The following is a 13,390-nucleotide window of genomic DNA, read 5'->3' on the forward strand; positions in this document are numbered from 1 at the left end:
GCGATGACAACTGCAGTTCTGAGTGAAGAGCTGATCTGCTCCATCTGCCTGAACATCTATGTGGATCCCGTCATGCTGAGGTGTGGACACAACTACTGCCGGGGGTGCATTGAACGTGTGCTGGGTACACAGGAGGGGCATGGAGTTTACAGCTGTCCTGAATGCAGAGATGAATTCCAGGAACGTCCTGACCTTCCCAGGAATATAACTCTCTGTAATATTATAGAGAGATGTATCTCCTCTCCACCCAAGGAGAGCACGGATGGGATTTTCTGCTCCTATTGTGTGCACTCTTCTGTAGCTGCAGTTAAATCATGTCTCCTTTGTGAAGCTTCTCTGTGTGAGGAACATCTTAGAGTCCACAGCAAGTCCCCTGAACATGTCTTATCTGAGCCCAGCAATTCCCTACAGAGCAGAAAATGCTCCACCCACAAGAAGATCCTGGAATACTACTGCACTCAGGATGCCTTATGCATCTGTGTTACCTGCTGCCTGGCTGGAGAGCATAAAGGACATAAAGTGGAGCAACTGATGGATGCCTCTAACAAGAAGAAAGAGATGCTAAAAACTATTCTGACAAAGATGTTGGCAAAGAGAGCAGAAATTGAGGACAGGGTCCAGAGTCTACAGGAACGCAGGAGAGCTGTGCAAGAAAGAGCAACAGGAATGACAGAGACAGTCACTGGTCTGTTCGAAGACCTCAGGAGACAGCTAGAAGACTTAGAGAAGAGGGTCCTGAATGTAATCTCCACTCAGGAAGACCAAGTGTCAATCTCAGTCTCTGATCTTATCCAGCAACTGGAAATAAAGAAGCACGAGTTGTCCGAGAAGATGCGTCTCATCGAGTCACTATGTAACACGTCCGATCCATTGATTGTCCTAAATGACCAGGAATCAGGCAGTAGGGACTTTTGTGACACAGAGAAGGCAGATGATGAGGAGAGAAAAGCATACAACGAAAAGTTCCAAAATATTGGTGGCCTGGACGAGGGGTTGGTGTTGGTGACATTGCAGACGGGTTTAGCCAACATTGTGTCTTGTGTAAAGATTGCTGTGGATAAGGAGAAGGCTGAGGGCATCGAATTTGATATGAACACTGTTTCTGATCAAGTAAATGTATCTAATGGCTATGCAATCTCATGGAGTAATGGAGGCCTCAATTGGCCAAAGACACCAGAGACATTCCAGACGTATCCCCAGGTGCTGAGCACTAAGACATTGTCTTCAGGAAAGCATTACTTTGAATGGGAAGTAGGATATCTTAACTCAGGATGCTGCAGCGTAGGAATGTGTTACTCCAGTATAGACAGGAAGGGGGAGAGTTCATGTATTGGATATAATGACAAGTCCTGGTGCTTGTGGATGTTTAATGGGAAATGCTCGGTGGTACACAATAGCAGTAGAGTCTACTTACCTCACATCCCAAATGCCAATAGATTCCGGATGTATCTGGATTATGAGGCCGGACAGCTGTCCTTTTATGAGCTGTGTGACCCCATCAGACACCTCCACACGTTCACCGCCATCTTCACTGAGCCCCTCCATGTTGCTTGTTATGTATGCAGACCCTATATATCAATAACATTCAAATAATTTATATCCTTGTAGAGGGAGGGGCATATATTGGGTATACTGTATATATGTATATATATATATATATTTCACCCGTCTCCTGTTTAGGGATTGTTTATGACATGGGTGTATCGGGTGTGTGGGGGGGGGGGGGGTGCTCTCATTTACACATTGGACAGGAATTATGTTGTACTTTTGTCTGTACAGCTCCAGGGGGCCAATTGGCAGTTATGTGTTACAGTCTGAGGGCATGCATTCTGTCACACGCACAAGATGATGTCATATCCCCGAGCCTTAGGTTGAGGAGGGGAGAGGGGGGCTGCTATGGGTTTATATTGGCCCATTCCAGGACAAAGGGTCTCTCTCTCGCTCTGTGGGGCTCATCACCACAAACAGAGGAAGGACTTCACACATGGAAGAGTAGACATGAGTTGAGCCCTGCAGCCCAAGCAAGAACCATCCCCTGGAAAACGAGCATGTACAAGCGAGAATTAACCCCTGGAAAACGTGCCCAAGCGAGGATCATCCCCTAGGAACGAGCATTAACCCCTGGAGATTCCTTGGATGGCTGAGTAACCCTTTTCCTACCCCCTTAAACCAACGATTATTATTATTAACCCTATCATTCCCTAAATCCCACTGCCATAAATATTATTAACCCTATCATTCCCTAAATCCCACTGCCATAAAAAATATTAACCCTATAATTCCCTAAATCCCACTGCCATCCCTATATACCCCTGCATTACTCTATACCACCAACACCATATCCTTTTAACCCCTGCATTACCCTATACCACCAACACCATATCCTTTTAACCAGCTCAGCTCCCCTAGCTTAAACCCCCTTAATGACCAGGCCACTTTTTACAATTCTGCACTACACTACTTTCACGGTTTATTGCTCGGTCATGCAACTTACCACCCAAATTAATTTTACCTCCTTTTCTTCTCACTAATAGAGCTTTCATTTGGTGGTATTTCATTGCTGCTGACATACAAATTGACCGAAATGTTTGAAAAAAAATGAAATTTTTCACTTTCTGTTGTAAAATTATTCAAATAAAACTACATTTCTATATACATTTTTCTCAAAATTTATTGTTCTACATGTCTTTGATAACAATAAAATGCAATAAGTGTATATTTATTGGTTTGGGTAAAAGTTATAGCGTTTACAAACTATGGTGCAAAAATGTGAATTTACGCACTTTGACTTTCTGAGCACCTGTCATGTTTCCTGAGGTTCTACAATGCCCAGACACTAGAAACACCCCACAAATGACCCCATTTTGGAAAGTAGACACCCTAAGGTATTCGCTGATGGGCATAGTGAGTTCATGGAAGTTTTTATTTTTTGTCACAAGTTAGCGGAAAATGATATTTTTTTTTTTCTTACAAAGTCTCATATTCCACTAACTTGTGACAAAAAATAAAATTTTACATGAACTCGCCATGCCCCTCACGAAATACCTTGGGGTGTCTTCTTTCCAATATGGGGTCACATGTGGGGTAGTTATACTGCCCTGGCATTTTAGGGTGCCCATATGCGTGAGAAGTAGTTTGGAATCCATATGCGTAAAAATGCCCTGTGAAATCCTAAAGGTGCTCTTTGGAATGTGGGCCCCTTTGCCCACCTTGGCTGCAAAAAAGTATCACGCATGTGGTATCGCCATACTCAGGAGAAGTAGGGCAATGTGTTTTGGGGTGTATTTTTACATATACCCATGCTGGGTGAGATAAATATCTCTGTAAAAGACAACTTTTCCAATTTTTTTATACAAAGTTGTCATTTTACAGAGATATTTCGCTCACCCAGCATGGGTATATGTAAAATAACACCCCAAAACACATTGCCCAACTTCTCCTGAGTACGGCGATACCACGTGTGACACTTTTTTGCAGCCTAGGTGGGCAAAGGGGCCCAAATTCCAATGAGTACCTTTACAATTTCACAGGGCTTTTTTTTTTTTTTTTGTCACAAGTTAGTGGAATATGAGACTTTGTAAGAAAAAACAAAAACAAAAAAATCTTCTATGAACTCGCCATGCCCCTCAAAAGTGATCTTTATAGCGCCGCAGCGATTTTACGGTGTTTTGCAGTGATCAGAAAAAAAAATATTCTGTCACAGCGGTGGGGCGGACTGAACGCAAGAGTGCACACAAGATCAGGCCTGATCGGGCGAACACTGCGGTTTTTGTAGAGCCTATAGAACATGTCCTATTCTTGTCCGCAATTGCGGACAAGAAAAGGCATTTTCTATATAGTTCTGGCAATGTGCGGATCTGCAAAATGCGGAAAGCACATTGCCGGTGTCCGTGCTTTGCCGATCCGCGGATCCGCAAAACACATACGGACGTCTGAATAGAGCCTTACAGGGGGGTGATCAATGACAGGGGGGTGATCAGGGAGTCTATATGGGGGGATTAGGGGTTAATAAATGACGGGGGGGGGGTAGTGTAGTGGTGGTTGGTGCTACCTACTGAGCTGCCTGTGTCCTCTGGTGGTCGATCCAAGCAAAACGGACCACCAGAGGACCAGGTAGCAGGTATATTAGACGCTGTTATCAAAACAGTGTCTAATATACCTGTTAGGGGTTAAAAAAAATCACATCTCCAGCCTGCCAGCGAGCGATCGCCGCTGGCAGGCTGGAGATCAACTTCTCAGCTGCGTCCAGGAGGAATAACCCGGCCGCCCGCAGGATGCATCTCTGCGTTAGGCGGTCGGGAGGTGGTTAACCCCTGCATTACCCTATACCACCACCATATCCTTTTAACCCCTGCATTACCCTATACCACCACCATATCCCTTTAAGCCCTGCATTACCCTGTCCCTGTATTTACCCCTACCTGGCCATACTCCGGTATCCCACAGTTACCCCTGCATTGCCATTATTGTATTTAACCCTCTCTACCCTGTAGGGACAGCTTATAGTTAGGTTTGGGAGGATCAGTGATAAAATCCATAGATAAATGAGTCCATGGTCTGGATGGGATAGGCAACGGAAGTAGGGATCCGGAAGGTCGAGTATGTGTCTCCTTAGCGCGTGCACAGCCACTAAAGGCCGAAAAATAGTCCTCAACACACTTACGCAACCCCGGCCACCAGTATCTACGAGAGATAAGGTCGGCAGTAGATCTGATCCCAGGGTGTCCCGTAAGAACTGTTCCTCAAACACCCTGTAACGCAATTCCGATGGCACAAACAATTTGCCAGAGGGGCAAGAATCCGGTGCCTCTTCCTGGGCCTCTAACACCTTCACATCTAGGTCAGGGTACAGAGCTGATATCACCACCCCTTCCGATAGAATAGGACTCTGATTTTTTTAATCACCACCTCCAGGAAAACTGTGTGACAAGGCATCTGCCTTGACATTCTTAACTCCAGGACGATAAGTGAATAGTGAAATAGAATCTGGTATCTGGTCAAAAACAAAGACCATCTGGCTTGTCTCAGGTTCAGTTGTTTAGCCGACTCCAGGTAAGCCAGGTTTTTGCCATGTGTGAACACCGTGATTGGATGAATCGCCCCTTCCAACCAATGACGCCATTCCTCAAAAGCCAACTTAATGGCCAGTAACTCTCTGTTATGCCTCATGCACACGACCGTTGTTCTGGTCCGCATCCGAGCCGCAGTTTTTGCGGCTCGGGTGTGGACCCATTCACTTCAATGGGGCTGCAAAAAATGCGGACAGCACTCCGTGTGCTGTCCGCATCCGTTGCTCCGTTCCGTGATCCGCAAAAAAAATATAACATGTCCTAGTCTTGTCCATTTTGCAGACAAGAATAGGCATTTCTACAATGGACCTCCTGTTCCGTTCCACAAATTGCGGAAGGCACACGGGCGGCTTCCGTGTTTTGCGAACCGCAAAAAACGGAACGGTCGTGTGCATGAGGCCTTACCCACATCATCATTTCTCTCTGCAGCAGACAGTTTTTTTTAGAGAAAAATGCACATGGACGCCATTTACCAGGTGACGGGCCCTGCGATAAAACTGCTACTACTCCCACCTCGGACGTGTCCACTTCCACAATGAAAAGTTGTGATACATCCGGCTGCACCAATATGGAAGAAGAGGAGAAGCATTCCTTAATCGCAGAAAAGGCTTGCAGAGCTGAATCAGACCATACAGAGACATCTGTCCCTTTCTTAGTCATGTCAGTTAAGGGTTTTACTATTGTCGAATAGTTCTGAATAAATTTTCGGTAATTATTGGTGAACCCCAAAAACCGCATAAGAGCCTGCAGATTTTCAGGTCCATCCCAGTCCAATACAGCACAGACTTTGTCCGAATCCATTAAAAAACCCTAAGATGACAACAGGTATCCCAAAAATTGTACCTCATGTACTGCAAAAACACACTTCTTTAATTTTGCGTACAATGCGTACTTACCTCATTCCCCGGCAGCCACATTGCTCCTGATGCAGCCACTTCCTCCCTCCCGACATGGGGGGGCAGTAAATAGTAGGCCACGATGGTAATGAGCCTCCCTAGCATCGTGGGTGACGCTAGGGAGGCTCATTTCCAAAGCGGCCTGCTTTTGGCTGCACCCACCCACTGGTCATAAGTATTATCTGTATGCGGTGCCTGGGCATTTTGGGGGGCATAATAGGGGTTAAATAACCTCTTGAACCTTTAGGATACTGGAGTTTTTTTTTAGTTTTTGCATTTTTTTTCTTCCCTATATTCCTTGAGCCATAACTTTTTTTATTTTTCCATTTACATAGATGTATGAGGGCTTAAATTTTGCGGGAGAAGTTGTACTTTAATATTTCATACAATGTAGTGGGAAGCGGGCAAGAAAATTCCAAATGGGGTGGAATTTGAAAATAAAAAACACATTTTCTCCACCGTTTTATGGGTTTTGTTCCTACGATGTTCCATTTGCGGCAAAACTGACCTGTGCCCTTCATTCTCTGGGTCAGTACAATTACAATGATACCACATATGTGTAGGTTTTTTATGTGTAAATAGTGCAAAAATAAATTAAAACTTTGAAAAAAAAAGTGATCTGATCTTCATCTAAGTCACAACAATAGACAATTACAGTCTGCCTAACCTAATAACACACAAAGAGTTAAATGTTACCATGTTTTTATTGAACGCACCATGTAAACATTCACAGTGCAGGTGGATAAAGTATGTGAACCCCTAGACTAATGGCATCTCCAAAAGCTAATTGGAGTGAGGTGTCAGCCATCTGGAGTCCAATCAATGAGATGAGATTGGAGGTGTTGGTTACAGCTGCCCTATAAAAAATACTGAGCGGAGATTCCGGAGGACATAACGGGAGAACGGAGCGGCGCCCAGGGATAATAGTAAGTGCAGTGAGATCCCTGGGCGCCGCTGTATATGTCAGGATACTTAGTTCACAATGTTTTTCCAGGTGTAAGGTCCTCCTTAACCACTTCAACCCCGCTAGCTGAAACCCCCTTAATGACCAGGATACTTTTTACACTTCGGCACTACACTACTTTCACCGTTTATTGCTCGGTCATGCAACTTACCACCCAAATGAATTTTTCAAAGCAAACAAAAAGGTTAGACACGTGCTGCCAATCTGACAGACCTCCGCACACCGTCCGAGCCGGGCATGACAGTTATATCTTATGCATCAGTGTCATCTAGGGCTGCAGCTAACGATTATTTGAATAATCTATTAGTTATCGATAATTTCATCGATTAATCAGTAAAAAACACCAAAATAACAAATAAAGGGGTTTATATGATTTTACTTGAAAAATTATCTTCAAAGGCCATATAAAAAAAAATTGTGAATGGCACTGTTATGGGGGATCTGTGGATGGCACTGTTATGGGGGGGATCTGTGGATGGCACTGTTATGGGGGGGATCTGTGGATGGCACTGTTATGGGGGGGATCTGTGGATTGCACTGTTATGGGGAGGTTCTGTGGATGGCACTGTTATGGAGGGATTCTGTGGATGGCACTGTTATGGAGGGATTCTGTGGATGGCACTTATGGAGGGGATCTGTGGATGGCACTTATGGAGGGGATCTGTGGATGGCACTTATGGAGGGGATCTGTGGATGGCACTTATGGAGGGGATCTGTGGATGGCACTTATGGAGGGGATCTGTGGATGGCACTTATGGAGGGGATCTGTGGATGGCACTTATGGAGGGGATCTGTGGATGGCACTTATGGAGGGGATCTGTGGATGGCACTTATGGAGGGGATCTGTGGATGGCACTTATGGAGGGGATCTGTGGATGGCACTTATGGAGGGGATCTGTGGATGGCACTTATGGAGGGGATCTGTGGATGGAACTTATGGAGGGGATCTGTGGATGGCACTTATGGAGGGGATCTGTGGATGGCACTATTATTGGGGGGACCTGTGGATGACTATGCTATGGGAGGGATCTATGGATGACACTATATAGCATGTTATGCTATATGTGTCATCCACAGATCTCCCCCATAGCAGTGTCATCCACAGATCCCCTCCATAACAGTGCCATCCACAGAACCCCCCCATAACAGTGCCATCCACAGATCCCCCCCAAAACAGTGCCAGCCACAGATCCCCCATAACAGTGCCATACACAGATCCCCCTCCCCATAACAGCCAAGTACATCCTTCGCAGAGAACTCACTAGGACGGGCCTCACCATGTTTGATGAAATTACAGAGGCTGGAAATTCACCTTTAAAGCAACAATCAGCGAATTAGATATCACTGTAGAAGAATTTGATCTACTCATCAGGTGGCTAGGTCAGCTGAACGTATCAAGAGACTTAAAACCATTTACATTTCCAATCCTGCTGCAAGTCTCGACGCTGCTTGGGACAGACTTGATCATGGCTTTGGCAGCTCTGAGGCCATCGAAGATGCCTTACTCAAAAGGTTGCATGGCTTCCCAAGGATGACAGCTAATGACAATATAAAGCTTTAAGAACTTAGTGATCTTCTACTAGAGCTTCAACTAGCTAAGACTGACACCCACCTACCCGGTCTTAGTTACCTTGACAACCCTCATGGCATCAACCCTATTGTCCTTAAGCTACCATGTGGCATCCAAGAAAAATGGGTTAGTCAAGGATCTACTTACAAGAAAAGGTATGGAGTAGCCTTTTCTCCCTTTTCCTATTTCTGTACCTTCATAAAGGAAATTGCGGACTCTAAAAATGACCCAAGTTTCTTCTACGGTGACTGTAACCCTCTTAGTCCACCTTCTCCAGGACTTGCAAACATGCGCATAACGCACAGAGACCGCAGGGTTCCAGTGTCAGTGAAAAGGACTGATGTTCAACCTGCACCTGCTACGGTTCTTCCGAAGACTGGACAAAACAAGAAACTTGAGGATCCGAATCGCCAATGTCCCATACATAACAAGCCACACCCACTTAAGAAGTGCATCGGCTTCAGAAAAAAACCTCTACAGGAACGCAAGGAACTTTTAAAGGAATTTGGAGTTTGTTTCAGATGCTGTGCTTCCACAGAACACCTGGCAAAAGACTGTAAGGCCATCATTAAAGGGCTTCTGTCACCCCCCTAAAGTCATTTTTCATTTTTGGGCGACTTAAAAACCTTATACTGTGATTTATCAATATATAGTGCTCATAGCCTTTTTCATTCAGTAGTTCCTTCAAAAAACGCACTTTTATAATATGTAAATTACCTCTCTACCAGCAAGTAGGGCGGCTACTTGCTGGTAGCAGCCACATCCTCCTTTCAAATAAACGCCCTCTCCTCCTGTTGATTGACAGGGCCAGCGAGCGCTCTCGTCCTCTGGCTAGCCCTGTCTGCCTTCTAAATCTCGCGCCTTCGCCGCACCAGTCTTCAGTCGGCGCAGGCGCACTGAGAGAAGGACGCTCACTCAGCCGCTCCTTCCTCAGTAAACGTCATCGGCATTGAGGAATGAGCGGCCAAGCGAGAGTCCTCCTTTCAGTGCGCCTGCGCCAACTGAAGACCGGTGCGACGCAGGCACGAGATTTAGAAGGCAGACAGGGCTAGCCAGAGGACGAGAGCGCTCGCTGGCCCTGTCAATCAGGAGGAGGGGGCGTTTATTTGAAAGGAGGATGCGGCTGCTACCAGCAAGTAGCCGCCCTACTTGCTGGTAGAGAGGTAATTTACGTATTATAAAAGTACGTTTTTTGAAGAAACTACTTAAACGAAAAAGGCTATGAGCACTATATATTGATAAATCGCAGTATAAGGATTTTAAGTCACCCAAATATGAAAAATGACTTTAGGGGGGTGACAGAAGCCCTTTAAGTGCATAGAATGCGGTAGTGACAACCACGTTCAAGCGCTTCATCTGTACCAACACAGCACTACTCCATCCACTGACATTCCCCCCAGGGCAAAACTTGGCGGGGAGCACGCTGAACAAACAGCAACCTCCACCCCAGTGTTCTCAACATGCACTGAAGTCTGTGGGGAAGGACTTTGTGGGAAATCCTGCGCCAAGATATGCTTGGTTCGCGTATACGCAAAGGGAAAACCTGAAAGGGCCGTAAGACTGTATACCATTCTCGACGACCAGAGTAACCGATCTCTCGCAAGTAAAAGGTTCTTTGATCTCCTAGGCATAACAGGAGGTGCTCTACCTTATACCCTAGGTACTTGTGCAGGGATTGCAGAAGTCTGCGGTAGAAGAGCCAGTGAACTTGTAGTTACTCCTCTCAACGGCAACTTGGAAATACCCTTGCCTACTATCATTGAGTGTGATCAGATCCACACTAAAAAGGATAAGATCCCCACTCCTGAAGCTGCCTTGCACCATACTCACTTGAAAGACATAGCTGATCAAATACCAGCCTTTGATGAGAATGCTGATATCCTGTTGCTACTCGGGAGAGACATCAAATCAACGGCCCACATGATGCAGGCTGGGTCATTATTGGCATCGTCTGTCGTAGCAACGCCAGGAAACCTGTCTCGGTTTCTTCCTTTAAAACTCATGTCCTGCCCAATGGACGCACTACTTGCTTTCCAAGACAACAACATCACTATAGTGTGAAAGAAAGACTGTGTGTCAAAGGTACGCCAGAGCGCATCATACTCGATGATAGGAAAGCATTTATCTTTCGGGATGACAACATTGGTAACACAGTGTTTGAAGTAACCACAAAAGACAATGAGTTAGCAGCCACAATGGAAGACCAGGAATTCTTGAGAACCATGAGTAAAGAGTTCTATCAAGATGATTCTAACAGCTGGGTGGTGCCGCTACCATTCCGCACTCCAAGGAAGAGAATTCCAAATAATAGACAACACGCAGATTCACGGTTCATCTCTTTAGAGCGCAACCTGAACCAGAAACCGGAGATGAAGAAACACTTTGTCGACTTTATGCAGAAGGTGTTTGAGAGAAATCATGCTGAACCTGCACCCCTTCTTATACAAGGAGAAGAATGCTGGTACCTACCGTGTTTTGGTGTCTATCATCCTCGTAAGCCTGACCAGATTAGAGTGGTCTTTGACTCAAGCGCTCGCTATGAAGGCATTTCTCTCAATGACAATCTTCTCTCTGGACCCAATCTAAGTAACAGCCTCTTGGGAGCCTCCGCTAAAGACAAGAGACAATTGCCATTATGGCCGACATTCAACAAATGTTTCATTGTTTCATTGTCCGTGAAGTTAACAGAAACTTCCTCAGGTTCCGATGGTATCGCAATAATGATGTCAACAACGAGGTCATAGACTATTGGATGAAAGTTCATGTGTTCGGCAATAGCCCTTCCCCAGCAATTGCCATTTATGGACTGAGAAAAACTGCCCAAGAAGGCGAGAGGAACTTCTACGTGGATGGCGGTCTTAAGTCCCTACCAACGGAAGAAGAGGCCATTGACCTTCTCACCAGAACCCAGAACATGATCGCCACTGCCAACCTCAGACTACACAAAATCATCTCCAACAGCAATAAGGTAATGGGAGCATTTCCTTCCAATGATCATGGTCTGTGCCAAGGAATTCCAACCAGAGTCTGACCTTTACCTCACACAACACAGCCTTGGATTGCTATGGGATGTTAAGCAAGATACGTTCACATTTCAAACATCAGCTTGCGACAAGCCCTTCCCAAAAAGAGGAGTACTGTCTGCAGTGAACAGTATCTACGACCCTTTGGGATTCATAGTACCCTTTACTATTCAAGGTAAGATATTACTCAGACAACTCACTACAGAGAACACTGACCTGGATACCCCTTTACCCAAGGAGAAACAACAAAAGGTGGGAATCCTGGAAGCAGTCCCTCCAAGCATTGGAACAGTTTAAGATACCACGCTCTTACACTCCTGCGTCCTTGAAGAATGCCACCAGACTAGAGATCCATGTCTTTTCGGATGCATCCATGGAAGCCATAGCTGCTGTAGCTTATCTCCGAGTTGTACACTCTAACGGTGGAATAGGAGTAGGATTCGTCATGGGCAAAACCAAGATAACTCCAAAGCCTGCACATACCATCCCAAGGCTTGAACTCTGTGCAGCCATGTTAGTTGTTGAAATTACTGAGCTTATAGAGCACGAAACAGACCTTGACATTGATTCCTTTGACTTTTACACAGATAGCAAAATCGTGCTAGGATACATACACAATCAAACAAGACAATTCCATGTGTATGTCGGCAATCGAGTGGAACGCATCAGGAAATTCTCCACGCCAGAGCAATGGCACTATGTACCCACCGACCTTAACCCTGCCTACTTAGGCAGTCGTGCAGTGCCTGCTGCTACATTTCTGGATATATCATGGATATCCCCAACAGTACTCTTGAATGAAGAATTCTTCTCAGGGCCTGTAGAGTCTATCTTTGAACTTGTCCAGCCGGACTCTGATAAGGAAATCAAGACCATTGCAGTTACACTTACCACCTCTGTGGAAACTAAGGTAAAACTGAAATCTCGTCGGTTTGAGCGGTTTTCTAAGTGGTCTTCGGCTGTACGAGCGACTGCACGTCTTATTCACATCGCTCATCACTTCGCAAACAAGGATGGCACAATTCAAGAGTGTCGTAAGTGGCACATTTGTAAAGAACTCCTCACACCAGATTGATATAAAGGGAGGTAAGGACTGGTGGTGTTGCTGCCTTCCCCTCTGAAGACAGACCTTCAAGGCAACCTGTTAAAGGGAGGTAAGAAGGACTGGTGCTGCCTTCCCCTCTGAAGATGGACTCAAGGAACTTTCTACTTCCTACCGTTCCACACTTCAAGAGCTTTTCTACAAGTATTGTAGTAATGTTTTCTTGTTTATGTTCCTTTGTTCTTTTTGTTGCAGGTGTTCCAGTAGAAAAACATCTATATTTCATGGACTTGAACCATGTTAATATTGTTATAAATGTTATTAGAAATCATAGATTTTGACGGGGAGTATCATGTTACACATGCATGGTTTGCTTTTCATTATGTGTGTCCCTTCTCTCTTGCCCTAGCTTCTGCTCTCTCTCTTGTCTCCTCCACTCTTCTTTATTTTGGCTTCACACCTCATCTCAGCTACTTGCTCCTGTTAGCTGCTCACAGCATGATTTTTTGACCTATCAATTTGTTCATCGGTGTATGATCTGCACAGTTTGAAATAAACTTCTTCACGATCTACAAGGTGTCGTTTGGATCGAGTCACTGTCAGCCAATTCACCTAAGATTGATGGTTACCGCTATCTCAACACAACTGTAAGTTACAGAGATCACACTTTCAATGCTAAGATTGGAGAGGCAGAACACCTCAACCCGATTGAAAGTGATTAACACCAGACATCCCAAGAATATTGCTGAACTGAAACAGTTCTGTAAAGAGGAATGGTCAAGAATTACTCCTGACCGTTGTGCACGTCTGATCTGCAACTACAGGA

The 13,390-nt window shown here is 45.2% G+C and overlaps 1 protein-coding gene across 1 annotated transcript; it reads left to right on the forward strand.

Annotated features, from left to right (window-relative positions):
* On the forward strand, positions 1-1,593 carry LOC122940568 (E3 ubiquitin/ISG15 ligase TRIM25-like). The gene has a single exon (XM_044297181.1). It carries the CDS (start codon positions 4-6, stop codon positions 1,591-1,593), a length of 1,590 nt encoding a protein of 529 aa, XP_044153116.1. The 5' UTR covers positions 1-3.
* The last annotated feature ends 11,797 nt before the right edge of the window (positions 1,594-13,390 follow it).

Source organism: Bufo gargarizans, chromosome 6 (assembly GCF_014858855.1).
Source record: "Bufo gargarizans isolate SCDJY-AF-19 chromosome 6, ASM1485885v1, whole genome shotgun sequence".
NCBI lineage: Eukaryota > Metazoa > Chordata > Amphibia > Anura > Bufonidae > Bufo > Bufo gargarizans.

Bases quoted from the DNA above. Each gene is read 5' to 3' on its own strand.
- LOC122940568 (XM_044297181.1), top strand. From the start codon at position 4: ATGACAACTGCAGTTCTGAGTGAAGAGCTGATCTGCTCCATCTGCCTG.